We start from the raw sequence: 27339 nt of genomic DNA on the forward strand, positions 1-27339 counted from the left end.
ACAGTATGAAAGCTTTGCACATGTGTTTCATATACGAGCCACTGATTCTTCCTGCGGCTGCCAACCTTTGCCAGCTCTCAACCTTAAGAACCAGAAAAAGGCATCCCAAATGCAGTCCCTGACTTGCTGAATGGAGAAAGGTTTATGCTAAATCCTGCATCTACAGTGACACTCAGTAAGAGCAGAAGATGTAGCTCCAGGGAAGTTTACTCCTTGTTCCTGCTGGCATCGAGGGCCCTGCACAATGTGGCCTGTATATAAGGAGGGATGTGGCATTCTGGAGTCAATTAGTGAATTTACTACAGATGTGGCATGTTTTGCTTTAGCAGAGTTTGGCTGCTGTAACAAATATGGTTCAAAAAATGTTGGGAGGCAAGACTTCAGTTTGTCGTAAGCAAGACTGTTAAAAGAGAGGTTAGTTATAGTGAGAGGCTACAATATTTGGTACAGTTAATCCTAGGTTGATTTTTCTGTTCATCTTTGTTTACTAACAGCTTAAATTGAGCACAGATTGCCTTTTCTAGCAGCACCACCTAGTTCAGGGCTTCTCTAGCCAGCTCTGTGGGTGCAGTGGGTACTTGAGTACCACCCAGACAGGCCAATTCAGTACGGTGTGCTCAGGCCGAGCGCACCGTTAGCCCCCGTTTGGATGCGCGTTTTTGACGCACTTTTATTACCCCTTATACAGTTAGGGGTAATAGCGCATGGAAAATGCGTGGCCAACCCCCCCGAATCTAATAGCGCACTCAACATGCAAATGCATGTTGATGAGCCTATTAGTCCCGCTCGATACAGAAAGTAAAATGTGCAGCCAAGCCATGCATTTTACTCTCAGAAATTAACTCCAAACCAAAAATTAACTCCTGCCAGCACCGGGAAAGTGTACAGAAAAGCAGAAAAAACTGCTTTTCTGTACACCCTCCGACTTAATATCATAGCGATATTAAGTCAGAGGCCCCCAAAATAAAAAAAAAATTAAAAAATCTGCCCGCAGCCCATGGGTTGGAAAATGGACGCTCAATTTTGCCGGCGTCCGTGTTCCGAACCCGTGGCTGTCAGCGGGTTCAACAACAAATGCCAGTAAAATCAAGCGTCGGCTGTCGAACCCGCTGACAGCCCAGGAGAGTGGCCTGGGTGCGCGTTGGGAGAGCAGGCGCTCGCCTCGGAACGCCGGCTCTCCTGCGCGGTTTACTGAATCTGCTTGATAGTGAGGAAACTCCTTCAGGGTCCAGGGGGAAGTAAGTTGTATTGAGTTAAGCTGGTTTCTAATGCTCTAGGCTAGGGAGCAGTGCTGTTTTTTTTTCTGCTAGCGGGTGTGCTGATGACAGAAAAATAACTTGGCTATTGGTCAGAGAATGTGTTGCCCTATATATTTGTATTGTACACTCCTGGGGAAGCATTTGAGTACTGAGGGCTTTTGGGTCCTGTGTTGAGATACTGCTGTAAGGTGATTTGCTCAGGCTCTTGCAGTGAGTGCAGGAGGTGGTGCCCTGGATTTGGATCACCAGGTTTCAGAGCTCAGTGCTTTAACCATGGGAAAAGCCCATCAGATCCGTTTATGTGCCTTTGTTTAGAATTGCTCGAATTTGGCATATGGTGTTACAAAATTTGGCTTTTGAAAAAAAACTGAGTCGAGTTTAAACACCCCCCCCCCCCCCTTTGATAACCCTGGCATGCCGCACACATTCGACCACTCCCACTATTCATGCGCTCCTCCCATTAGACACCACATCATTTGTTATACCATTTCAAGCTTTTATTAACCCGCATATATAACCATCAATATTAGGGAACACGGCAACATTAACTTGCTAATTCTAGCCTTAAGGCTAAACCTTCCTGACATTGGCTCTGAAAGTAGGAAGGGCAGGTAATAAATGTTTCTAAATAAATAAATTAGGCCACAGCTTTAAATATCTTTTATAATGCAGCGCTCACCGCCGAGGAGACTTTTACTGTTGTAATCGTATTCTTATTCTCTTTATCACATATCACCTTTATTCACCTTGTAACCCCCCAGCACCAAGCCGTGCCAGGCAGGATGTCTGGGACACGGGACAGCTGCGCTGTGCTGCCCCCATTTATTTATCTACCGCATCCCCATGCCAGCTGCATTCCTGGCATGGGTCCTTTTATTATTTATTTTCTCTCCCAGCTTCCCCAGTCACCTGTTGTTTGTGGTGTTGGTACTCAGGGCTATTATAATCAAGCTAAAACTACTGCCCATTAGCAGCCAAGGTGTCCGCTATTGAATGGCACCTGAGTGCCCCGCCATTTTTTTTGGCTGGTGAGTTGCTGTCCTTCCTGCTGTGTCATCAGAATACTATTCGGGCCCTGTTGAACTATGCTACTCAGCAAGGGTGTGACAGGAGGGTGCTCTCCTCTGCTGTCCCCTTCCTTCTGCCTTGTCCCTGAAGTATTCGATGGCTAACTCCCCTCTGCCTGTTCTTTTGCATCCACCCCATACCTGCCCTGAACACCTGGCTCCTGCTATGCTAATCCCCCATCCCCCTCCTGTACCTGTTCCTCCTGAATTTTCTTCCATCTCCTCTATGGTTTTACTCCCCAGGGATCCCAATGGGTAGACGTTGGGACCCATTCCAACTAAATTGTGAACTATGGGGATGGCGGAAAGCGACGGCCCGGTTATGCATCTCTGGCCACCCTGAGTGGCAATGACATCTGAAATGTTGTAACTGTCTGGCGAGTGCCATTTTGTGCCCATTCACGTTTGTACTTTGGAGTTTCACAACAGTCAGCAGTTAGACGTGTGTACAGTAAACTGGAAAGATGCTCTCTTCTTGTTGTTTCAAATTTTTCGGGCTTAGGTTCTCTCTTTCTGTGGTGCAACTCTTTCTGTGCATCCTTAGCCAGCAGCAAGCCAGCTGCGTTTAATCATAAACCACGCTCAAATTCCGGGCGGGCGGGAGCGCAGTGCCAGCCTCCCGCTCCCGGCCCGGGGGGGGGGGGGGCACCCAAGCTGCATTCCCTCCACCTCCCTGCGCTACTCTGGCAGTGCTCCGGGGGGGAGGGGGGAGGAAGCAGGAGGTTTCCCAGGCTCGGGCCCCCGCCCCCCCCCCCCTCCAGGGCCGGTGGCCGCTGGCCGCGTAAATGAGGCGGGCTGCGGTAAACATGGCCGTGCGGGGCGGAGTGTGCAGGGCAGACGGCGGCAGGAGCTGAAGGCGGCTCGGCGGGCAGACCCTGAGGCGGCGGCGGAGGATCGCCCTCCCCGCTTCCAGCCATGACTTCCGGACTGGGGCTGAAATACGGCGCCGAGGCGAGCGCAGAGCTGAGCGAGGTGAGAGCCGCTGCCGCCCCTTCGGGTTTCTCTCGCCCAACCTTTCGAGCTACGGGGGGGGGTGGGAGCGCATCTGCAGCAGCCTGGCTCGGGGGGGGAGGAGGGGAAGCGGCTGCGAGCAGGATCGGCTCCCGGTTTGGGGGGGGGGGGGGGCAGGCAGACGATCCTTCCGTGCAAGAGAGAAAATTACCCGATTTGAGATCATGCTCGCTTTTGACTCAGATCGGGGCTTGGTCACAGGAGGAGGAATAATAATAATAACGATGATGATGATAATAATAATAATAATGATGAACTGCATTTGACTCACGCGTTGCCAACTTTAGGAATGGGCTCCGTGGAGTTGAGCTGAAGTGGTGCGACCAGTGTTAGCTTAGCGGGGGGAAGGGAGAAGAAGTCCCAGCTATTGGGAAGCCGTCCTCTCCCGCCCCCCTCCCCGATTGCAAACTTTTCTGAGACTCGCCCATGATTGCCCTGCTCGCGCTAAGACTTTAACTTTTGTCTTTCCTGCTGCTGCTCCTGCAGTGAACGTCCTGAGCCCCTCCATGCCCCGAGCCAGGCTGCGGGTACAAAAAGCCACTGAGGCAGCATCCGAGTACTTCCAGGCTAAATCCGTGCATTGCCAAAGAAAAGCAGCAATGTTCTACTAAGCTACGTTTGCTGGAAGGCTGTCGGGGGTTTTTTGTTTTTTTTTCCCTTCCTTTCGGATTGGTCTGGAAACATGGTTCTGAAATGAAAAGTGTGTTGTGTTTAAGAGTCTCGGACGCTCTGAACGGATATTGTGCTGTCGCGTATACCTTTGTTTTATTTCATAATGGAAGAATCTTTTACACCGGTGGATGGTGTTATTTCAGAAATAAATGCCTTCACAAGATCTCCTTTATCACCTCGGTGTGCCGTGTCTTGTATGCATGTGAGCAAGGGTTGGAGACTCATCAGATCAGTGCCTGTAGTTAATGCCCTTATGAGTGACCTTGTGAACTAGCTGACAGCAGGGAGCCAGGCCTGGGTTTACTTGCAAATTGTGTTTATCAGTAACAAATATTGTCCTCTGTTCCTGTGACCAGATGGAGCACTGGGAAGAGACCAGTCGAATAATTCAGGAATTTACTGGAAGATTGACAGCATTCCCCTCCCATCTGCACGTAGGGCAAGCATTGTTAGCTTTAAGATGAGGCAGTCACTGGGGTGACTGCATGTGTTTGTGAAATCTACCAGCTTTTGCAGTTATAGGAGAGTGTGATGTGGGGCTGCCAGAGTATTGCGGAGAGACCTCAGTGTTTCCCCCCATGTGTGACTCTGAGCCAGTAACTTAGCATCCATATTCTCTGGTGAGAGCCTTTTAGTGGATGGGGACATTGCAATCAGTTAGGAATTGCTTTGTACAATTATTGTATTAAAGTAACGAAATGATGGTGCAGCTTGTATACTACTGTTAAAGTGGTGTGAAGTAGCTGTATTCATTTACTCTCATAGACATCATAACTGTTTCTAATTAATTAATTATCTGGTGGCTGTCAATTTGCTGGCACACTTTTTTTTTTTTTATAACAATTATTAAAAGACTGCAAAAGCAATCAGCCCATTTCATTCCTTTAGAAAGACCATTTGTTTGAGCAAATAAGTACGTTGTTGATATTTTAACTAAAGGCATACAAATAATCTTTTTTCATCTTAATGTGGCAAATAGTAGAGAAAAACCACATGAGGCAGCTGTGTCCTCCTCAGTAAATGTGCGCTGCCTCATTTTCAAGCAGACTAGGATTGTGTGCCCTCCTAGAAAGGGGCATCCAGTCCTGCTGTCTCCTTATCCCTGAAAAGATCTCTGTTCAGGAAGGGAGGTTTGCTGCCCTGCATTATACTGTTATAAAGTTGCTCAGTAGACCTGGGCCTTTTGGGTGATTAAAATCACAGGCAATACAAGCAACAGGAGGTTTCTCATTCAGATTCATTTTTCAAAAAGCCCTTTGTAAAAAAAAAATAAATATATATATATATATATTTTTTTTTTTTTAAATGTTCTATGTTCAAGCCTTGTCTACCATGCAGGTTGGACTCAAAGTGCAAGGCTGTTTTAAGTTGAAGATCATCTTGCATTTACAAAGCATGAGCCATTTACAACACTGAGGATTCAAGAAAGCAAGAAAGTGTTTTCCTAATTTTCCATTGTATTCTGCATGACACAAATGCCCCCCTCCCCCACTCCCCCAGTTCTTACTGCCTGATGTCTTTTGACTGGATGAATCTGGATGTGCTGTACAGAGTGAGATGAAGGGAGAAGGGCAACTGTACCATGTAGCAGTTTAGCTTTCAGGTGCAAAGAATCCCCCCATCCTTTGTTTTAGAGAGCAGTCCTGTGGCTAATCTCTGATCGCAGATTCCCAGATACTGATCTTGCACTAAAGGTACATTTCATTAGCACCAACCACCACTCCCAAACAAAAAATCCTTACACAAAGTTTTTAATCATCCATTAATGGGGAAGGTATTTATTCTTTGTGAGCATATTAATCTTTTGCCAGCAGCAGGGATGCAATTATTAGTACTGTTACTTCAGGGTCAGGAAGCAAGATGGTGAAGGGCAAGTTGCTGGAAAGCAGACCGGTGGATTATGTAAGTGGATTGATTCAAGGTTACCTTACTCTGCCAGCCAGTCCACGAACTAATTAATTCATTATCTATATTCCGCTTTTTGGAACTTCAAAGTGCATTGCATTTGGGTACTTTCATGTCCCTAGAGGGCTCACAATTTAAGTTCAAACCTGAGGCAATGGAGGGTAAAGTGATTTTGTGGCCGATGCAGTACAGTACGCGAAGCTGAGTGCACTGTTTAACCTGTGGCTGGACGTGGGTTTTGGACGCGTGTCCACAACCCCTTATTCTATAAGGGGATACGCGCGTCCAACCCCCTTGCGAAGCTAATAGTGCATCACGTATAAATGCATGTTGATAAGGCTATTAGCTCTTCTCCCCTGGTTGAAAAAAAAAATGTGTGCCCGATGCGCATATTTTTATCCTCAGAAATTTAACGCCTGCCCAGAGCAGGCGTTAATTTTTGAGCAGCCCTAAAAGTGTACAGAAAAGCAGAAAATACTGCTTTTCTGTACTTCCTCTGATTTTAATATTGCCACGAAATTAAGTCGAGGAACCAAAAGGACCAGAATATTTACAAAAAAAATTTTTTTTTTAATTAAAAAAAAGTGTGCCAGTGGCCAGGTGAGGAAAATGGACGCTGACAGCCAGCTCTCCTGGGCACCCACTGCCAAGGAGGCGCTAGGGGCGCACATTTGTCCCTGGTGCCTCCTTGGCAGCGTGACCCCCCCCCCTCATTTAAATATTCAATCGCCTGCCCACGTTTTCTGCAGAAATGTATCACATTGGCCCCTTTGTGATTACACTGCCCTACAAGCCCATTAAAGGCAAAGAGATCCCTTCTTTATACTTGCTAGCCTTGTTCAGCAATGATATCGTAAAATCAGTGATAAGAAAGGCCAACATGCTTAAAGTTGATAAAAAAAAAAAAAAAAAAAAAAAGTATAAAAGTATTGTCTGTACTCAGCTACTATGTCTGGGGTTTTTGGTGGTGGTTCTTTTTTTGATTTATATGTTTGACCCAGCAGTTTCCTACTGCTCCTTTAGAGCTTTGCAGTTCAATCCAGAGACTCAGGGCTGGGATCTGCTGCCATGAGCTTTCATTTGCACTTACTTGGGAATCCTCCCTCCCCCGCCCGTTGTGTAAGCCCCCTTCCCCCAACCTAGTGCAGTCAGTGCAGTGACAGTCCGTAGGCCAAAGGCCAGATGCAGGGGCTCCCCTCTGGAGACTGGTACACGTGTAGGCATCTCCACTGAGCCATAGCTGGGTCTATGGCTCAGTGGAGGCGGCGTTCACATCCCCCCAGGGGATGTGAACGCCGCCTCCGCAGCATTCTCCTGCCCTGGCCGGCCAGTGGAACCAGGTCCTCTGCAACACGGCACAACTGCCCTTGAGCCATTGGGCCGACCCTATTTGTTTTTGGGGTTTTTTTTGATGGATTTTTATTTTTGGCTGAGCATCCTGATCTCTTTCGGCAATATTGCGTAAAACGTAAATCTTCGTTTATGATACATTTAGGACAGCGGTTTCTCTTGTGGGGGAAACTCCTTGCTCGTAGCCTGAAAGTCTGCATCAGATTATTCGGCTGCCGTACATTTAGCTCCCAACTGTTTGTAATTTTAGCAAAATCTAATTCTTAAGCTCACTCTGAGACTCGCATTTATTTAAATAGTTGCATTTTCCGTTCATTAATAAAGTAATCACCAAAAGATTACCGATGCAAGGAAGCAATTTTATATCAAGAAAAAATACACCACAAAAAAAGAGAGAAATTATATTCCAAAAATGCTTATGTCCATGAAAGCCCATCAGTCTAAGGGGAGATCATACTGACTCAAATTAAAAGTAAAATTATTTAGCATGGAGCAGAACAAAGTAGTTATTACATACTTTCAGGAAGACATCTCAGAATGAAATCAAACCAAAAACTGATAATGCCAAGTATAGAGAGCTGTGTAAACAAATAAAAAAAAAAGTGTTTAAATCTAGTTGTCCAAATCAAATTTAAGCAAATCTGAATCTGAGGAATTATGTTAGGTTGGCATGGTAGCTCAGTGGCACTACTATGTGAAAGGTCCCCAGTTAAATTCCTGGATCCTGCCTTTTGCAACCTGGGTCTTCTGGGGCTGTGGATGTTGCAGAAGCAGCGTTCAGATGTCTTGGGAGGCGGGGGAGTTGTGGTCGTCAAGTAAGGGTTACATCTGGTGGCCGGATTTAGAGCCCATGATACAGAGTTCCAGAAGGCTCCTGGCCACAGGACCCTGCTCCAATGACCAGACTAGGACCAGTGGGGGGTCTAATTAAAATAGGGAACCCCCCCCCCCCTGATAGTTGTGAATGAAGTCAGGATCCAAGTCCTGCTTCTGATTTGAGCTGGAAGAGAAAGGAGGAACTCCTGGACCAAAGAAGAATTCTGTTTTTATCCATTAACCAAATTTTAAAATCTGCAAAAAGGATGTATTGAGCAACCTCTGACAAAATCTACAAATGTCCTGTTTATAAATCCATATGACTTCAGTTGTTCTAAGTCTGATTCAGGGAAAGAATTCATCATGTTTACCGCAGAAGAAACTATTTTACTATTCAAAAACTCTCTAAATCGTCAGGATTAAAATTATCCATATTTGACGTTTGCAAGGGTGTAGTAAATGACATTCAAACGAAGCATCTCTTGCTTCCTAAATAAAAATGTTCTGCGGTAAGCCTGAGGTGTTCCTGATAAGTCTGGAAACAGCAGCTCTCTATGGCCCTCATACAGAACATCTTTACGCAATGGAACCAGGTGTCCGCCAGTCACAATCGGATTCTAAGACCGATTTTTACCATTATGGTTACCTCTGAAATCAGCGCCTCCATTTTGTTATCCGTTTCTTTGTGAATTTGCTGGCACCTCCGAATTTTGCTCAATAACTTTACAGGGTAAGAAGAAAACTTTGCTAATAGGTGGCAGGGTCCTGGCCCTGAATTTCACACTCCTGTTAGGTCTTTACCAACAATGTCTTCTGATATTTTCATCCTTGTTCTCAGGTTCGGGAAAAATTAACTAATTTACGATTTGTAATTTCGCTGCAAGGTTTACAAATTTTCCCATTTTGGTCTTTATCTGCCACCATTTACTATGCTCCAATGTAAACCACAAACCATCGTCCCTTGTAATCACTTGATTTGTAGTTGCAGGGTCTGAATTTACCTTCATGTGATTAAACCCCCCCCCCCCAAAAAACAATTTATTTCTACCATTTTTATCCATTGCCCCAGTTTGAATTTCTATCAATCCCACTTTAAATGTAATTGCACCTGTCTTACAGGATGATGCGATGTGGCTGCCGCGTTAAAAAGGAGGCACTAGGGGAAATTGTGCACCCCTAGCACCTCCTCAGCAGTGGGCACCCAGGAGAGGTGGCTGTCAGCGGGGTAGGAAAAAGGACACTCCATTTTAAGAGCGTCTGTTTTCCTAACCTTTGGCTATATCCTTGTGATTTAGAGAATTTTCTGCTTTTCTGTGCATTTTTTGGGCTGTTCAAAAATAAACGCCTGCTCCGGGTAAGTATTAATTTCTGAGGGTAAAAATGCACGTCGGGTGCACTTTTTTTTTTTTTTTTGCATCAGGGGTTAATAGCCTAATAACCTTTTCAACATGAATTTACATGTGATGAGTGCTATTAGCTTTGCGGGGGTTGGACACGCGTTTTCAACGTGCTAATCTCCTTACAGCATAAGGGGTTCTGGACACGCGTGTCCAAAACATGCATCCAACCATGGGTTAACCAGTGCATTTAGGAGCAAGGACAAGTTAGCCAAGAAATGTATCTAGCTAACTCCAGTATTAGTAGTTAGCCGAATTAGTTAATTGGCTAATTCTGAACATGTCCTGAAGCAAACTTGACAACCGTTATTAGTTCAAATATATGGTTGTTTATTAATTGCTTTTACATGCTTATGTATTAACTATTTTATTCACATGTCAAAAAGGAATTATACGTCAAGGTACCCTTTTTTCCTCTTTACACAGCATTTCATGCTGAAAATGGACACAAAAGAACATTGCAAATACACATCAGTGGTTTTATATAGTTTAAAAAAATTACAGGTGCTCTCTTCGAGATATGATGGCATTTATATATTTCACCATTAGGACCTACTCTGTAAGCTGAAGTATTCTGTCTAGTTTTTCCACAGGATTTCAAGCACTTTTCATACTGTATAACCCACCCCAAACTTTGGAGGGTGCGGACAACAAGTCCTTTTTAAATAAATAAGGTAAATGATTAAATTCAAATCATTATTTAGATGTAATATACCACTTTTATATGCTAATAAAATAACATTTAAAACATGTTCCAGGCATAACTTAGTACAAACTGTCCTTAATTTTTTCTGTATGTTGTGGGCATTCCACAGTTGACAATCGTGATTTTTTTTTTTTAACTTGGGTTGTCTATAAAGCATCCAAAACAATGGTCATGATGTATAGCCATATATATATGACTGATTTAAATGTAATTTTTAAAAAAAGACCATGTACTGGTGGGAGCTTGGGCACCCCTATCCCCCTCCACCAACTGAAATTGTGAACATCTTCTGGTCTGGACATTTAATTGTCTTTTTGATTACTTTCTGCTGCTGATAGTTCTATGATGCATGGACAAAAATAACAGACAGAGCCAGGTGGATAGCTGGTTTGTTACTATATTCTACTGACTGAGAAGATCCATCATTTTCCTCTAAAATGTAATGTTGACATGAAATTAACAATCACTTCTTAAAATGACCTCTATTACTACAGTCTCCCACTCTAAAATGCTTAATAAACAATGAAAAATATATTTTTCTACCTATGTTGCTTTTAGTTTTTCCAGCAAATAATCTGCTTCGGAATATACCACATCTTGGTACAGTTCCATATCCATAGAATCCACCTCATTATCAATAATAATGATGTAAAACACTGAATCTTGTGAATCAATAAGTTTTTGTTTCACTGGGAGCTTCTCCATCTCTTCTTCTATCATTTCCTCTGCTTTTTGTTCGTTTTCGTTCACGCACGGCATTTGTACAGGTTCATTGTCGAGGTCTGCAAGAAAGAAGCAAAGTTTATGTGCCTTCTTTAGTGTTGGCTGCTACTTGCTTTCTGTTTCCAGCTATTTAGGAGTTTCATACAGATCCATTTCTATTTCTAGAATTGGAAAGTTAAAGCTTTCTTGAGCAGTTATTGTCTTTCTGTGTGAGGTATGGTCTCACATGGCTTATTTCTACATCCGGTTGTACCAGGCATGCCTTTGTGAGTTGTGTGGTTTGCTGTAACCATAACAATGCAGCCTGTTATTTTTCTGAAGTTTGAAACATAGGTGCCACACACATTAGTAGCCGCTGTTATAACTAGACATGGTAGACATTAATTAAATCAGCCTGCCATTGTGCGTCCACATCTGACAAGATTTTTTTTTTTTCTTTCTTTGAAAATGTGTCTAAGCAGGGCTGTAAGCCTTTGGGTTACTTGTTTTCTGCTTACTCTTTCATTACAATTTTTAGCAGCCTGAAAACGAGGATTTATCCCACCAAAAGTTCCTATTGTACCTGGGTCTTAATACATTTTTTTTTAACAGCTCCTCATGCATGGTTTTTGTATGCTGCTGTAGACATGATGGGCTGTATTTAAAACTCAAGGATCGTTGCATTCACTTGTTTGCTTTTAGCCCCTCACACCTTTCTATTAATCATTCTTTTTGTATACTACAATGGATCTGCTCAAACTTTACACTGAATGCCTGATAGGCAAGCTCATTGTACATGCACATTTTCACCGAAGGCTCCTGAGCAGTGAGAGAGAGGAGGAGGGAAGGGGGAATTTTCCTTGACACTGTGCAATCACTGAAAGAGAGCTTCCTGTCACATCACAGATGATGTAATGATGTTATAGGGGTCATATTTGGGGTAGGGATGGGAGTTTGGTTCGGTTGGACTTCCGATGATTTTATCAAGAAGCAGTTGGGGGGCCATTCCAATGACATCATAGGGGTGTGCTTTGGAGTGGAAGGGGTGTGGCTTGGGGGCAGGGCACGGGCACACCTACACCCATTCACTTGTGTGGGTGAGGCCTAGACCAGAAGCGAATTCTAATTGACTGACATCATCCTTATCTCACCTTTTAATCATTTTGGTTAATAGTGTACCCATTCTACTACTACAGGCCATCTTTAGTGGTAGTGTCTCTTTTAGACCCTGGGCCTTATGCCAGGTGCTAAATTTTAGGCACCTGGATAACTTGTCATTGGGGAATTTTCTGCCCCTAAGCCAATAGGCCAGTCCTGTTTGCTTTTTTTTAAAGGGACCTGAAGAGAGGGTTCCACTTTCCTACTACACATTGATTTACTAGTGCAATATTTCTGTCTTGTTTTTATATATATTTTTTGTTTGTAATCATTTTTATTAAGTTTTAAAGTGACAAACCATACATAGTAGTAAACTGTATACATTAACAAGAAACCGAATATGTAACACAATCCTTACCTCGCCCCCCCTCCCCCCTCTACCCACCCACTCAGGTGCACCATCTATATGAACTATAGTGACCAGCATTGAGAATGAATGAGGAGTAAGGGCTACAAGGGATCATAGCAGCCATCAAGCATCATGGGATAATATCATATATAATATCATATATAATATGATATCATATATAATATCATATATAATATCATATATAATATCATAATATAGGCTATATTGTATATCTTCTAGGAAAGGGACCACGTCCATGTAGAAGAAATCGTGTAAGCTATTCGAGTCGAGGTCAAGTTGGGTTTGCGTTGAAGCAGGATGTCTATTCCGAGGGACAAATTGACAAAGAGTCAGAGTACCAGTGAGCGGTCTGAGTCTACCGTGTCTGTAGTTTAGATTGTAAGTCAGAAGGTAGCATTTGAAGAAAGGTAGACCAAAGAGATTGGAAAGCTTTGTGCTTTTCTGGCGAGGAAGAAGAAGGTAACTATTTCTGTTCCAAAAGATATAAATCCAGCATAGTAGATTTCCATTCCGAGACAGTGGGAGGCGATGAAGATATCCAATGTCGCAAAATTAACTGAAGAGTCACCAAGCAACTTTTATGCAGTAAGGGTAAAGGACAAACACTCTTCAAGTCGTGTACTTCCTCTCGTATGCCTAGTAAGCAGAATCGTGCCTTCCATGGTAAGGAGACCTGTCCGCATTTAGGATGTAGTACTTGGAATACCTGAAACCAAAACTTTTGGGATAGCCACATACTCCCAAAGGCAATGCAATAAAGAGGCTTGTGGTTGGGCACACTTAGGGCATTCATGTGAGTTAGCGATGCCCGCTAGGTAAGCCTTACGGGGCCAAAATATCAATTTATGCATTATTTTAAAGTGTACCTCCTGTAATTTTACACTGATAGCAATTCGAGGGATCATTTGATGGCCTTTTTGTAATTGGAGACCTGTTACCTTACATTTCAAGTCGGCGGCCCAACTCATTGCCAACCCTGTATATATGGAGTATAATGTAGTGGCATGGAGAAACTTATAAACATGAGAAATAGTAACCTCTTTTGATTTCGTGGGGCCCATATGTAAAAAACGCTGAAATGGTCATCCAAGGACCTGTAGAGAGGTTATAGAGGGAGCATATATAGCTACGAATCTGTAAGTAAACCAAATAATCCATTCCAGTAAGACCCAAATGTGTATAACAGTAAGGGAATGGGTGTATAGTCCCAGATTGTGCATTAATAAAGGTACCAATCGTAAAATACCAGTGCTGACCAGTGAAAGGGTAAAAAATTGTTTCCCTAGTGAACCCACCGGGAAGTCCGGATTTCCCACTAATGGTAAACAATAGGACACTCGCCATGGTAAATTTAAGTGTTGTCTCAAAAATCTCCAACAATTCCTCAGGGCTTTGACCAATATATTGTCCCGAGTGGAGTGGGGAAGAGATGCATTGGAAGCATGTAAAATATAAGCAGGGTGCCTCGGTCTCAATAACTCTTCCTCCAGTTGGACCACTAAAGAGGGTCCGCCATATCCAAGCCATTCCCGCATTGTTGGTATGAGACAAGCTAAATTGTAATATCTTAAATTGGCGACTCCCAGTCCCCCAGCTCCCTTCGGTATCATTAACTTAGCAAACTTTAGCCTTGCCCTTTTAGAGTTCCAGAAAAATTTCCCAAATAAATTCTGTAGGTGCCGGATATCTTTAGAACGTAGATACAAGGGGGTCATCTGCAAAATATACAGTAGTTTAGGTATTAACATCATTTGTGCCAGCGCTACCCTGCCCGATAGAGATAGGGGAAAGGAGCTCCAGCTTAGCAGCTTCTCTTGAAAGACCTTCATTAAGGGAGTAATATTTGCCTGATACCACTTATTTGGATCACTATGTATCCTAATCCCCAGATATTTAATTGTATCTCCTGCCCACAGCAAGGGAAAATTAGGCCAACTATGTCGCAAATGTCCGTTAATATCTAGGGCTTCTGATTTTGTTAGATTTAATTTCAAACCAGAAAATGCCGAATGACTGAATAAGATTAAGTAAAATGGGTAAGGATTGGGGAGCTTTGGAGATGACTATTAGCATATCATCAGCAAAAAGCATCATTTTTTGCTCCATGGAACCTGTCAGGATTCCCGGGATATTGGGATCTTGTTTAATTTTGCGAATCAGGGGTTCTAATGATAAAATATACAGGAGAGGGGACAAGGGACACCCCTGTCTAGTACCACGTCCCAACGTGAACACCGGGGAGATGGATCCATTAATACAAATAAATGCTTTGGGGTCCTTATATAGCATTCGAATGGCAGTGAGAAAAGAGCCATGAAATCCAAACTGTCCCATTGTTTCAAATAAATAAGGTCAAGCCACCCTGTCGAAGGCCTTTTCTGCATCAAAGCTTACTAACAGGGGATCCAGCGTTCGGTGCTGTCTGCAGCTATTCAAGGCTACTAATAGGCGGTGAATGTTGGCCACAGGTCGCCAGCCGTGAACAAATCCCGTTTGTTCCGCGGAGATTAAGTCTGGGAGGATAAATTTCAACCTATTAGCTAGTATTTTTGCATAAATTTTTACTTCTTGGTTCAGGAGTGATATTGGGCGATAGGACCCAGGATCAGCAGGGTCTCTCCCCGGTTTGGGTAATACGGTGATGGCCGCTAGTTTCATCGTCTCGGGAATATGGGCATGCGCAATCATATTATTAAATAGAGCCGCCAAAGATGGTGATATAAGATCTGTCAATCGTTGATAGAATAAAGAATTGATCCCATCAGGACCTGGTGACTTATGTAGTTTAAGGTCTAATATCACCTTCTGAACTTCTATAGGTAGAATAGGCTTATTCAGGCCAGCTAATTGGGATTCTGACACCTGTGGGAGCTGTAAGCCGGCAAAGAAAGCATTTTGGTTGGGAGCATTGGGGTTGTCAGAAGCATACAGATTTTCGTAGAATGTCTTGAAAATACACCCAGTTTCATTGGTGGAGACAGCATACAAACCATCTGGTTTCCGGACATGGCTAATAAATTTAGAAGACTGTTGAGCACGAGTTAAGCGGGCCAAAAGTCTCCCTGATTTGTCATCATGGAGAAACAGCCAATGTTTAAAGGAAAATATACTTCCTACTGCGCTTTTTTTTTTTTTTTTTTGAAACTATCTTTATTAGGTTTTTAAAGATTACAAAACACAGCTCTCACAGACAGAGAAATAAAAAAAAACCTGTTGTACAACAATGAATGATGTGGCACAAGCAAAAACTAGAATTTTAAACTCCCCCTCGCCCTTCAAAAAAAAACAAAACAAAACTCCAGCCCTCCCTATTCTCCCCCCCCTCTCCCATTCTGCCCACCCACTATACACTGGATTGATAAGTATAAAGTCTTTATGCCAGTATTCCGAGATCCTTATGTCGTGTTCTCTGAGTGAAAAATTTGTCCGCTGGCGAAGAAGGCTTATTGCATCGTCTGTCAGTTGTGTGTCGACTTTTCCAAAGCCCATGGATCTCGATAATTTCCAACTCGTGGAGTTAAATATTTTGTGAACGCTGCCCATATGAGCTTAGTCTGCACAGATCTCTTTGGCAACTCTGGCTTAATAATACCGTGCTTCATAGAGCAAAGGCGAGTCATTTTCTGGAACCAATTGTTATAGTTAGGGGGGTAATTATCTGTCCAATTTGCAAGAATAACCTGTTTCCCCACCGTCCCTGCCCTCAATATAAAAAGACGGTCCGGGATGGACAGGTTCAAAAAGGGGGGAGGGGCTGCTAGCCCAAAAAGCCAGAGGTTAGGGTCTGGTGGAAGTGGCTTTTTCAGGAAAGCAGAGCAAGCATGGCACACTTGGTTCCAAAAGTATGAGATGTTTTTACATTCCCAAAAACAATGAAAATGATTACTGTCTGTGGCCGCGCATTTAGGGCATTGAGGCGTTTGCGCAATTTTCATTTGATGCGCACGTTTAGGTGTTATGTAACTCAGCCAAAGAAATCTGTACTGTGTTTCTTGTAAGAGTACATTTTCCGATATCAATGCTAAGTCCTTAAAGCATTTCTCAAAATCGCCATAAGTTAAGGAGAAAAGGGGCCAGGCTTGCCATTTGGCATGCAATGGTACGAGGAATTGTGCCCCTGCACACTCTGTCAACTCCTTATAAAAATAGGATACCGTGGCTTTGCTGGGTTTCCTCACCTGAACCATATCCCTTAATTTTTGGACTGCTGGCGTATTGGTAAGGGCGGGGCTTGCTGATTTAATAAAATGGGTGACTTGGAGGTATGCATAGAAATCCCCTATGGGCAGTGTAAATGTTTGTTGGAGTGTTTAAAAGGGTAGGACAGCCCCTGTCGTCTCGTCAAACAAGTCAAATATATAAGTAAGACCCAGATTTTTCCACTTTTGAAAAATACTCCCATCCTTTCCTGGAACAAAAAGGTCATGGCCCATAATAGAAAGGAACGAAGTAAGTCGGTTGGGTAGATTTCCTATCCTACAAAGCATTTGCCAGGCCTTCCTACACGTTCCCAATAAGATTTGGGCTTTAATATGATAGGGAACCATCTGGTAAGATAGTTGTAACAGAGGATTAAGGGATTTGACTCCATACCACTCTAATAGATAAGCATACAGGGTAATGGTAGATAGTCTGAAAAGCCAATCCCGAGTGTGTCTTATACTGCACGCTAGGTTATAAATTTCCAGGTTTGGGCACCCAAGCCCCCCTATGTCTCTAGGATTCATGAGCACCGACATAGGTATGCAAGCTCTCCTTCCCTTCCATAAAAATGAACGTAAGGCTTGTTGGAGATTGTGTTGGTCTCTTTTTGAAATCCAAATAGGGGCTAATTGGAGGGTGTATAGCCACTTGGGCAGCAAGATCATTTTAAAAAGCTGAACTCGGCCCATCAATGACAAGGGGAGGGGCGTCCCATCTCTTCAAAGCAGCTAAAGTCGACGCAAGTAAAGGGTGTATATTTGCCCTATATAAATTTGACAATTTCTGGGGTATTCGTAAGCTTAAGTATTTTAAAGTGTCTGTCGACCATCTAAGAGGGAAATCTGTTGGCCAGTTACCTCGTAGTGTACCTGTAACATCCAGAACCTCTGATTTTGCATACTTTATTTTCAGGCCAGCAAATTGGCTGTACTGAGCCAAGAGGTCAAGGACCTCTGGTAGAGATATTTGGGGTTGTGTAAGAAAAACTAGTAGGTCGTCCGCAAAAGCAGCTACCTTAAAAATGTGTTTTGGTCCTCCAAAGCCCTTTATTCTTGTACACCCATCTATTTTCCTCAAAAGAGGGTCTAGAGCCAAAACATATAACAAAGGGGACAGGGGACAGCCTTGATGAACTCTGCGTTATATTCCTACTTCATCTGATAAACAATTATTGGCCAATATCCGCAAAGTCGGATTTGTATATAGTAATGAGATATAGTTCAAGAAGTCACCTTGAATCCCATATCTTTGTAGTACCGAGAAAAGATACGGCCATGCCACTCGATCGAAGGCTTTTTCCGAATCGAAGCCGATAGCTAATGCAGGGATATTTTGATTTTGGCAAATGGGTTTCCGACCTCTAACGAAGCCAGCTTGGTGTTGTGAGATCAAAGTAGGGAGGAAGACTTTTAGTCGTTCGCAAGCACTTTGGCTAATATTTTTAAATCGCAATTGAGCAATGAAATTGGTCGGTATGCAGAGGGGCATGTTCGGTCCTTCCCTGGCTTTGGAAGAACTATTATATGTGCTCCGTTAAAGGAGGTAGGGAAGAATTCTTGTGTAAGCCCTTCTTTAAAGTAATTTTTCAGGGGCTCACTAAGGTAGGGTGATAATATCTTATAAAAATCGTATGAAAACCCGTCCGGTCCGGGGGATTTCTCCGATTGGACGGACGATATAATTTGTGTAATTTCTAAGGGTTGTAGTGGTCTATTCAGAAAATTGTGTTGGGCTGCTGAAAGCTTAGGTAAAGCGATGTCTCGGAAAAAATATTCTTCTGTCTCCCCTCCCCCTAGGTCTTCAGACGTGTACAGGTTACTGTAAAATTGTTTAAAGATGGCGCTGATCTCTGTTTCATTGGATGTCGTCCCTCCAGTAGGGGTTTGCAGGCTGGCTATAAAGGATCTCAACCGCTGTGTTTTTGTTAAATTTGCTAGCAGGTGGCTAGGTTTGTTGCCGAATTTAAAGAGAGTTTGTTGTCCCTTCCATAAGTAGGCTTTGGCTCTAGAATCAAGAAGGGTATTCAGTCGTCCAAGAATACTATAGAATTCAGCTCTATTGTGCCTTGTATTGTGTTGGATCAGTTCCCATTTTGCTTGTTTTAGTAAAGATTCTAATTCCAGAATTGACTGGTTAATACGTTTATTACAAGAGTGTACATACGAGATTATTTTCCCCCTGATCACTGCTTTCGCAGTCTCCCAGAAAAGGAGAGGTGTGTGACTATGTTGTTGGTAGTCCCTTACGTAATCTTTCCATTTCTCTTTAAGAAAATTCTTAAAAGGAGCATCATCTTTAAGAAAAAATGGAAACCTCCACAGGCGTGTCTGATGGGTAGATCCTGGAGCCCTTAGCTGGATGGAGATTGGTGTATGGTCTGATATTGCAAGAGTTTCTATCTGTGCGTTTGATACTGCGAAGAAATCTTGCTGGGAGATAAGAATGTAGTCTAAGCGTGACAACGTGCTGTGGTATCGCGAGACGTGTATAGTCTCGTTCGTTAGGGTGGAGTGTTCTCCAAACATCGATAAGAGATAAGTATTGACAAAGGTATGCTACTCCCTTTGCTTTTTTCCCCGCTGAATACGTATAAGGGAGATTTCTATCAATAGAGACATTGTGCACACAGTTAAAATCAACTAGAACATAGAGTGTACCCTGGCTGTGAATATGCAGTAAATTGCAAAGGTCTTAAAAAAATTTGTGATTGTATGCGTTTGGGGCATAAATATTACAGATGGTAATTGGTCTGTTATTCCATACTCCCAATAAAATAATGTAGCGCCCGTCTGGATCCGTAATGGATTTGGTGACCTGTACATTAGCATTTTTGTGAATCAATATTGCCACCCCTCCTTTCCTATGTAATGCCGCTGCATACCAACATGTGCCCACCCAATCCCTCTGAAGCTTTTGGCTTTCAGTAGGAGTGAGATGAGTCTCCTGTATATAGGCTATTTCAGCATGCAGACGCTTAAGATGGGCCAACACTTTTTTTTTCGTTTCACTGGGGTTCCCAGCCCATTTACATTCCATGATATCAGTTTAGTCATTGACTCTCAGGCATTAAGCGATCTAACTTTGCTGTTAACATGGAATAAAAGAAAACCTTTAAATAGGGAGGCTCCCATTCCTACCGCTTTTTTATGTAAGAGGGTATTCAACAGGGTCTGCGCATGTCAGAAGTATTCCTTCCAGAGGGCAGTGTTTTCACGGTTCCGTTGGGACTTATTGTAAGCCAATTGTTTCTCCAAAGTCAGAATTAACTGATTTTGTTGTTTCTTTTTACGCGCCACGTATTGAATGATGTCACCCCTTAATATGGCTTTTGCTGTTTCCCAATACAAAACAGGGTCATCCCCATGTTGCTGATTAAATTCATCATACTGTCTCCACCGCTGATTGAGATATTCCCCAAATCCCGGATCCATAGCCAGCCACTCAGGCATCCGCCACTGGAATAGGGAGGGGAGAGCAGTCACTGATCCCATATTGCAGAATATCGGGCAATGGTCTGAAATTACCAAATTTCCGATATCTGCACGGTCCACCCCATTAAACAGCGATTCGGAGAGAAAAATATAGTCCATGCGAGATTTGGTGGGATGAGCTCTGGCATAGTGAGTATAGTCCTTCTCGGAAGGATGGAGAACTCGCCATACATCAATTAAGTGTAGAGGTTGACAAAGCAATGGAAGACCTTTATCTGGTTTCATATCTGGAATAGAAGTAGGAGAATGCCTATCCAGGGAAGTGTCCATAAGGCAATTAAAATCCCCCGCTTTCACAATGGGGACAGACCCAAATTCGGAAAGCCGACTGATCAGCCTTGTGAAAAAACTATGGTCATATCTTGTAGGGGCTTTTACTGATGCTAAAAGTATAGAATTACCAAACAAGGCACCCTGAATAATGATACATCGCCCCTCCTCGTCAGACCACTGTTTCTCTAATTGGAAGGATATGGATTTATGAACTAAAATAGCTACCCCATTACTTGTACTAGTACCAGATGAGAAGTATACCTGAGTATACCCTCTTTTGTTCTTCAATTTTTATGCTCCTTATCTAGCATATGCGTCTCCTGTAGAAATACAATGTCTCCTTTTGATTTATGACAATGGGCCAAAACCTTTTCCCTCTTTATAGGGGAACCCAATCCCGCAACATTCCACGACATATATTTAACTTTAGACCCCATAATACCAGATCAATCCACAGTCAAGCCACACAGCAGCTGTTGAGAAAAGATCAAAGTAAAAGAGTGAATCCAGGGACTCCCAGCCGGCCCATCTGGATTCATTTTTCGCCCGTGCACCCTCTTCCCAGGTAGCCAGTACATAGATGGTAATATCACATAGCATATAAAATGGCAGATCAACTTCCAGTATACCCGTATGTATTTACCCCATCGTCCTCTCTTCTCAAATTTCCCAGTCCATATTACAGGTGCACTCTCCTGATTCCCTGTTCCCTGCCCAACCCCAAGATTAGAGATCATGCCCTGATTCAGTCCCATGTCAAAGCTGAGATCGCTCCCTAAGGTGAGAGCCGGAGTCAAAGATGTGGTCAGGTGTCCGTTCCCAAATGAAATGCAAGCGAAATCGCAGCCAATGTTAGTCATCCGTATGGCACGTATCCCCCAATAGGGGCCAGCGTTCCACAATATGAAATATCCAATGAAGGCTCAGGGCCGGTGTGAAACAGTAAGTGATGGGAGGAAAACCAAATATTAAAATAAGATAAAATCAAAGAAAATCCAGCATCGTGAGTTGGGAGGCATACCAGACCCCGTAAGTTCACAAATAAGAGCATATTATAAGTCGCCTGTAAAAAACACAGCGGCCAGGCCACAGAACAATGAAAGAAAATAATGCCAAATACACATGTAGTAAATAACAAAGCCTGCTGTTAAATTTAGTGACGCTGGATTGGCTACGAAGCCAGTTAGTCCAAGTTTCACACTTCAGGGGTCCTGTACGAACTTTTGAGCTTCAGTTAACGTATCGAAAACTTGATTGTTCCCATTGTGCCATATCCTCAATTTGGCAGGATATTGAAGGGTAAATCGTACCTGCTTCGTTGCTAGTTGAGAGCAGAGCGGGCCAAATTCTTTCCTCTTAGTTGCTACATGCGCTGAAAAATCCTGAAAGATACGGACCAGCTGGCCTTGAAATGTTAAAGTGGAGGACTTGCGCGATGCCTGCCAAATATGTTGTCGGTCTGCATAGTCCAAGATGCGTGCGATCACAATCCGGGCTCTCTGGTTTGGTAGAGGACGAACCCCAAGGCGGTGAGCTCATTCAATTTTAAGGGATTCAAGCAGATTCGGAAGGCCCAGCGCTTCTGGTAACCATAGAGCAAGTTGTTTCACTAAGTCGGCATCAGGGACCGATTCTGGTATGCCAACGAACCGGAGGTTGTTGCGACGGGATCTGTTCTCCAGCTCGTCTTTTTTATCTTCTTGTGTCTGAACAAGCTGCTCTAGTTTACGTATTCGTGCGTCTGGCTGAGAGGGCCTCGTCTTCTGTCGCTGAAACCCGCAGCTCAAGAGCATCGTTGCGTGGAGGTAATTCCGCAAACGCAGCTTTTAGCTCAACAATTTGCTCCGAAATCTTATCTGATTTGGAGGCTAGCGTCGCGGTCACCGCCGTTGTTAAAGCCGCAATTGTACCTTCATCATTGAGGGCCTGAGTTCCTTTGTCTGTATTAGCCGCCATTTTGTCCTCGCCACTCTTCGGTTTATCTTTGTCTTTTCTCGCCGGCTTAGCAGGCATCGTGGCAGGCGATCTGTTCATGTATCGATCGATGTTCATAAGCGGGTTGCACAGGGAACAAAATTGCTCCGAAAGAAAGAGAATAGGTGGCTGTAAAAGGAGCGAAATGGGAACGGACACCTGAAGCCGGGCAAAACGCGTCTTCTCCAGATCACCACATCACGTGACTCTTATATTTATTTTTAAAATAATTTTTATTTAGAATAATGTGATACAAAAAGGCCCAGCTCTTACAAAATATACATTTAAAAAAACATCCTGTTATAAACAAAAAATGCAATGTGATACAATATTTAAAATATAACACAGAAAGACCCCTTAATGGCTCACATAAAATGGTAAACAAGACATCCACTCATACATCACTCATCCATTCACATTGTTGGAGCAACTATTTTATTACTCTAGACCCACTTTACCAAATAATGAACATTTTTAAGCTTGTCTCATAATTGTGCAAGCATTAAGTTCTAGTACTTTGCTCAAGCTTGTTGAAACTCGTTACATACAGTCTAATGGGTACAGTTGGCATCCAGGTGTTCTAATTGCATCGTCAAATATTTGTTGATGCCATAGTGTGGTACGGGGAGGTATCTGCTTGATCCAATATTTAAGAATTCAAAATTTTGCTATCTGCATAAATCGTGCATTGCTCCTAGTCAATGTAATTGCCCATGACAAGAGATCCCAAAACCAAGAACTCGTCCTGAAAAGGTAATTTACAGACCACATTCTGTTCAAGGGTAACCAGTTGATTCTGTATTTAAACTAATAGTTTTGGAAATCTTTGGGTTGTGTCTGGTAGACCACCACAAGAAAAAGAAAATATAGCCCACGGGAGTTCTAAAAAGCCATACAAACATTCCTCCAGCTGGGTCCTTGCGACACAGGCAGCGAGCCAAAAACCACTGAATTGGTGCACAGCCAACGCTGTCGGGCACTCTTTAAACATAAAATATGCTCAGTATTTATTAAGATTTACATGTGCTTACATGACCAGAATTTCAACTCTGGATTGCTCACGCTGAAGGTTTTGTTGGGAGGAGCAAAAGCTTTGTTAATGGAAGGAATGTGTGTATTTAATAAACTGTGAGCAATACTATATTTATGGACTACTTTGCAACTTTTGTTAGTTGAAAGGAAACAATCATTAACAGGAACCAGTGCTTTTTGAATAAATCTTTTGCCACTTCTTTGTACAAGAGAAACTGTCATAGACCATGAGGTCATTCAGGAAATAATAGTGTAGGTACTGCTTCTTTTGTGATTCTGCGATTTCTCATTTGGAGCTATTAAACCATTTTCTGATACTATTAACATTTTTGGCTTTTAGGCATGGTCTTCATTTACTAAGACTGAATCTCTCATACAAATTGCAGCCCTCCATAAATTCTTGAACAGCTGCTGGAGTTTCATTTAAGGCTGAGAGTTATGACTACTTCTTGCCAGATGTATGAAAGGTAGGGACAAATCGCTACTGAGTATTTGCTGCACTGCTCACTGATCAGCCCATTTCACCTTGCTGCATACTGTCTGGATCTTCAGTTCCTGCGTGGGCTGCAGCATCTGTGCTGCTCAGCCCTCTGGGCCCTTCTGCTCACGCCACCACCAGCCTGAAGAGAGGGCCTGCAGGGATGCTATCTCTCTCCCTCAACTTTAGTGCTCACTTGGCTTCACCAGAAGCCCCAGCTGCTGATCTTTCTGCAGAGATTTGCTTCTTTAACCTACAGCCGCCACCTCCTCCTTTCAATTGATGATGCCATCTTAAAATAAAAAAAACAAAACCGCCATCAGAAGCCACACTTGGAATTCATGGAAGCCACCACTGGCATGCAGGCCTATGTGAATGTGTCCAGTGTGGCTGCCAGCTCTGAGCAATGGTGTAGTAGTAGTCCAGCGTGTTCTGTTATTCCCGTAGGTGATGTATTAATGTTCTAGGGCCTGGTGTAGTATTTGCATTGCTGCTTTTTCATAAGGTTGCTGTTATTTGAATCCTGAGAGTCAGTGCTGTGACTGTATAGCAAGGTTCTAGATGCCTCTTTCTTTGCAAGAGTTTGTGTTACTTCACAAAATAGCAGTGGAGGGTTATTTTTTGCTGAGGTGACACCAGAATTTGAATTTGTGTTTTCATGTTAGTTGTAATGTGAATTGCCCTAGCTCTGCGCTGCACCTGTTCTGATGATTAATTATATTGTATTGTATTTATGAAGATTTCTGGTTTTCTGCAAAGATGGTTCATGAAAGAATACATTAATTTTTGTTTTATTACATGATTGGATCTGATTGTTTTCTATACTTGTGCATTTATAAACTGCAATAAATATAAAATAAATTCTGATTAATAAGTGTTTGAAATAATTGAAGTAAATTATTTTAAAGTTTCATACATGATGCATAATGGCTGTTGCAAATTACTTAGAAAGCCAGATGCAGTATATGGCATTATTTATCAGTAAAAAAACAACTAGTAGACCTGCATGCCTACAGCCCACCCATATTAACCTTGTGCCCACCCAAAAAATCAATTCTGGCTACGCCACTGCTTAGTGAACACCGAACTGAAGTATTTGTTTAATATTTCCTCCTTTACCTTGTCTGTCTCGACACATTGCTCCTTGTCCCCTTTCAATTTCACTATATCACTTAGAGTTTGGGCTTTCCTTCTTTCTCTGAAAAACATTTGTCACCTCTCTTTATCTCTTTGCAATCCTTTCTTTCGCTTGACCTTTTTGCTTTTCTGATTTCTTTCTTTGTGTCTCCCTCGGTTTCACCAGGTATTGTTCTCTGTGTTCCTCTTTTTGGGATCCTTTTATACTTTCTGAACGCTGATCTTTTTCCCTTTATTTTGGAGCCACCTCTTTTGAGAACCAGATTGGTTTCTTTTTCCTTGCACGTTTGTTTACTTTTCTAACATATAGATTTGTTGCCTTTGTAATAGCTCCTTTTAATTTAGCCCACTGTGGTTCCACCTCTCCCATTTTCTCCCAGTCTTCTAGTTCTTCCTCCAGGTACATCCCCATTTTGTCGGGTCTTCGTGTGACTTCTTTGTATCTTATTCATGATATCAAACCATATCGTTTTGATGATCACTTGTACTCAGGTGGCCACCTGTCCGGACATTAGAGACATTATCCCCATTTGTGAGCACTAGGTCAAGTATTGCACCTCCCTTGTGAGTTCCATTACCTTTTGTTTGAGCATATCCCCTTAGAAGGCATACATTATCTCTCTACTTCTCATAGATTCCGCAAAAGGGATACTCTAGTCTACATCCAGCAGATTAAAATTTCCAATGAGCAACACTTCTCCTTCACAATCTTTTCTATGTCTTTGATCAGAGATCTGTATCCAGTTCTTCTGCCTGAATTGGAGGCCTGTAGACCACACTGATGTAAATGGAAGCATTATCATTTTTTAGGATAGTCCATAATGCTTCTTCCCTACCCCACGCCCCTTGCATTTCAATTGCTTGGATATTGCTTCTTAAAGTGTTACTCCTCCCTCTTTCCTGTCTCTTCTGTCCTTCCTTAAGTTGTAGCCTGGGATGGCTGTATCCCAGTCATGGGACTCCGTGAATCATGTTACTGTAACAGCAATGATGTACAGATCTACTTCCATCATTAGAGCTTGCAGGTCTGGATTTTATTGCCCAGACTACGAGCATTTGTGCTCATAGCTTTCCAGCTTCTCTCCTTTAGGCTACAGCTCTTCTTCTTGGACTTCTTTTGTGCCTTATTCAGCTGACTCTTATTTTCTTCATCCATTTCTTGGAGATGTTGGCGGTGACATTCCATTTTCCTTCTGCCACCCCTGTCCTCTAATTTAAATGCCTTATATGGCATAGAATTTGAATTTATCACTTTTATGATCTTTTTTCCTGCCACAGACGAATGTAAGCCATCTTTGACATAGAGCCTTTTACTGTTCCATACACAGCCCCAGCCCAAAAAATATCCAAAACTTTCTTCCTTACACCAAATTTTGAGTCATCCATTGAAGTTATCTATACGGCTTATGTCTCCTTCCCCTTTCCATCTACAGGTAATACTTCTGATTAGTCACATGGCGAAGACTATTGCCTTATCTGCTTCCCCAGAGTCTGGAAATCTCTCTGTACTGCTTGGATGTTGTTTCTAGCAAGTAGTTTGTTCCCAGATGGATGATTACACCAACTTCAGAGTCCTTACTTTCTTCTTTGATTGCATTGACTATCTGAATAGCATTTCTACCAGCTGATGATCCTGGAAGGCTTTTAACTATAGAGTTCCCAAATTAGTGCCTCTGACGACTGAGTCACCTAGCACAATGAGTTTTTTCTTATGGTTTTTGGTTGCATTATGGAATTCTGTGTACATTGGGCTTCTTCTTTCCTTTCAGATACCACTTCATTGCAAGAGCCTCTTCACCATCCGTTACAGAGAAAGCATTTTGTACTTGTCACTTGAGAGAGTGGGTGTCTCCGCAACCCAGGTCTTATTCTACCAGATCCCACTGTAATCCATTTATTCTTGAGTTTCTGTATGCTCTGTGTACGTGGGAGAGAACATTTGGGCTGCACAATAGTGAAGAATGGGTCTTTGGGTCACAGGTCTTATCCGACCTGAGCCCACTATAGACCACTATTTTCTGGATTTCTGAGTTTTCTGTGGTAATGGGGAAACGATTCCTGAATGCTTGGGTGAGGATTCCTTGGTAGTTGCTAATATTATTTTTTATGGTAGATAATTCAGCTTTAAGGTGAGCCAACTCCTTTTTCATGGAAGTGAGTTCTGAACAACTGGGAGAAGCCCTACGTTTCCAGATGGTTTACCTCAAGATAAAGGGCTCCATAATTGCTACATTCAATAATTAACTGTCATTTTGCTCATTTGATTTGATAGAGAATACCTATAATGTGATAAAGAGTTACTGAATTATCTTGTTACCAATTATGTATCCCAGTTAGA

General features: G+C 42.7%; 1 protein-coding gene across 2 annotated transcripts in view; it reads left to right on the top strand.

Annotated features, from left to right (window-relative positions):
- The window catches only part of MCC (MCC regulator of WNT signaling pathway), a 702540-nt gene that overhangs the window by 162422 nt on the left and 512779 nt on the right, over positions 1 to 27339 (top strand). Inside the window, exon 1 of one of the 2 annotated variants that reach the window (XM_029571538.1) lies at positions 3020 to 3298. The exons of the other annotated variant lie outside the window; for it this stretch is intronic. Within the exon in view, the coding sequence (XP_029427398.1) occupies positions 3242 to 3298 (57 nt within the window). The 5' untranslated portion in view covers positions 3020 to 3241. Of the gene's footprint in view, positions 1 to 3019; positions 3299 to 27339 lie in introns of those variants that run through there. 2 annotated transcript variants of the gene reach the window in all.

The sequence above is a fragment of the Rhinatrema bivittatum genome, chromosome 1, assembly GCF_901001135.1.
Source record: "Rhinatrema bivittatum chromosome 1, aRhiBiv1.1, whole genome shotgun sequence".
Lineage (NCBI taxonomy): Eukaryota > Metazoa > Chordata > Amphibia > Gymnophiona > Rhinatrematidae > Rhinatrema > Rhinatrema bivittatum.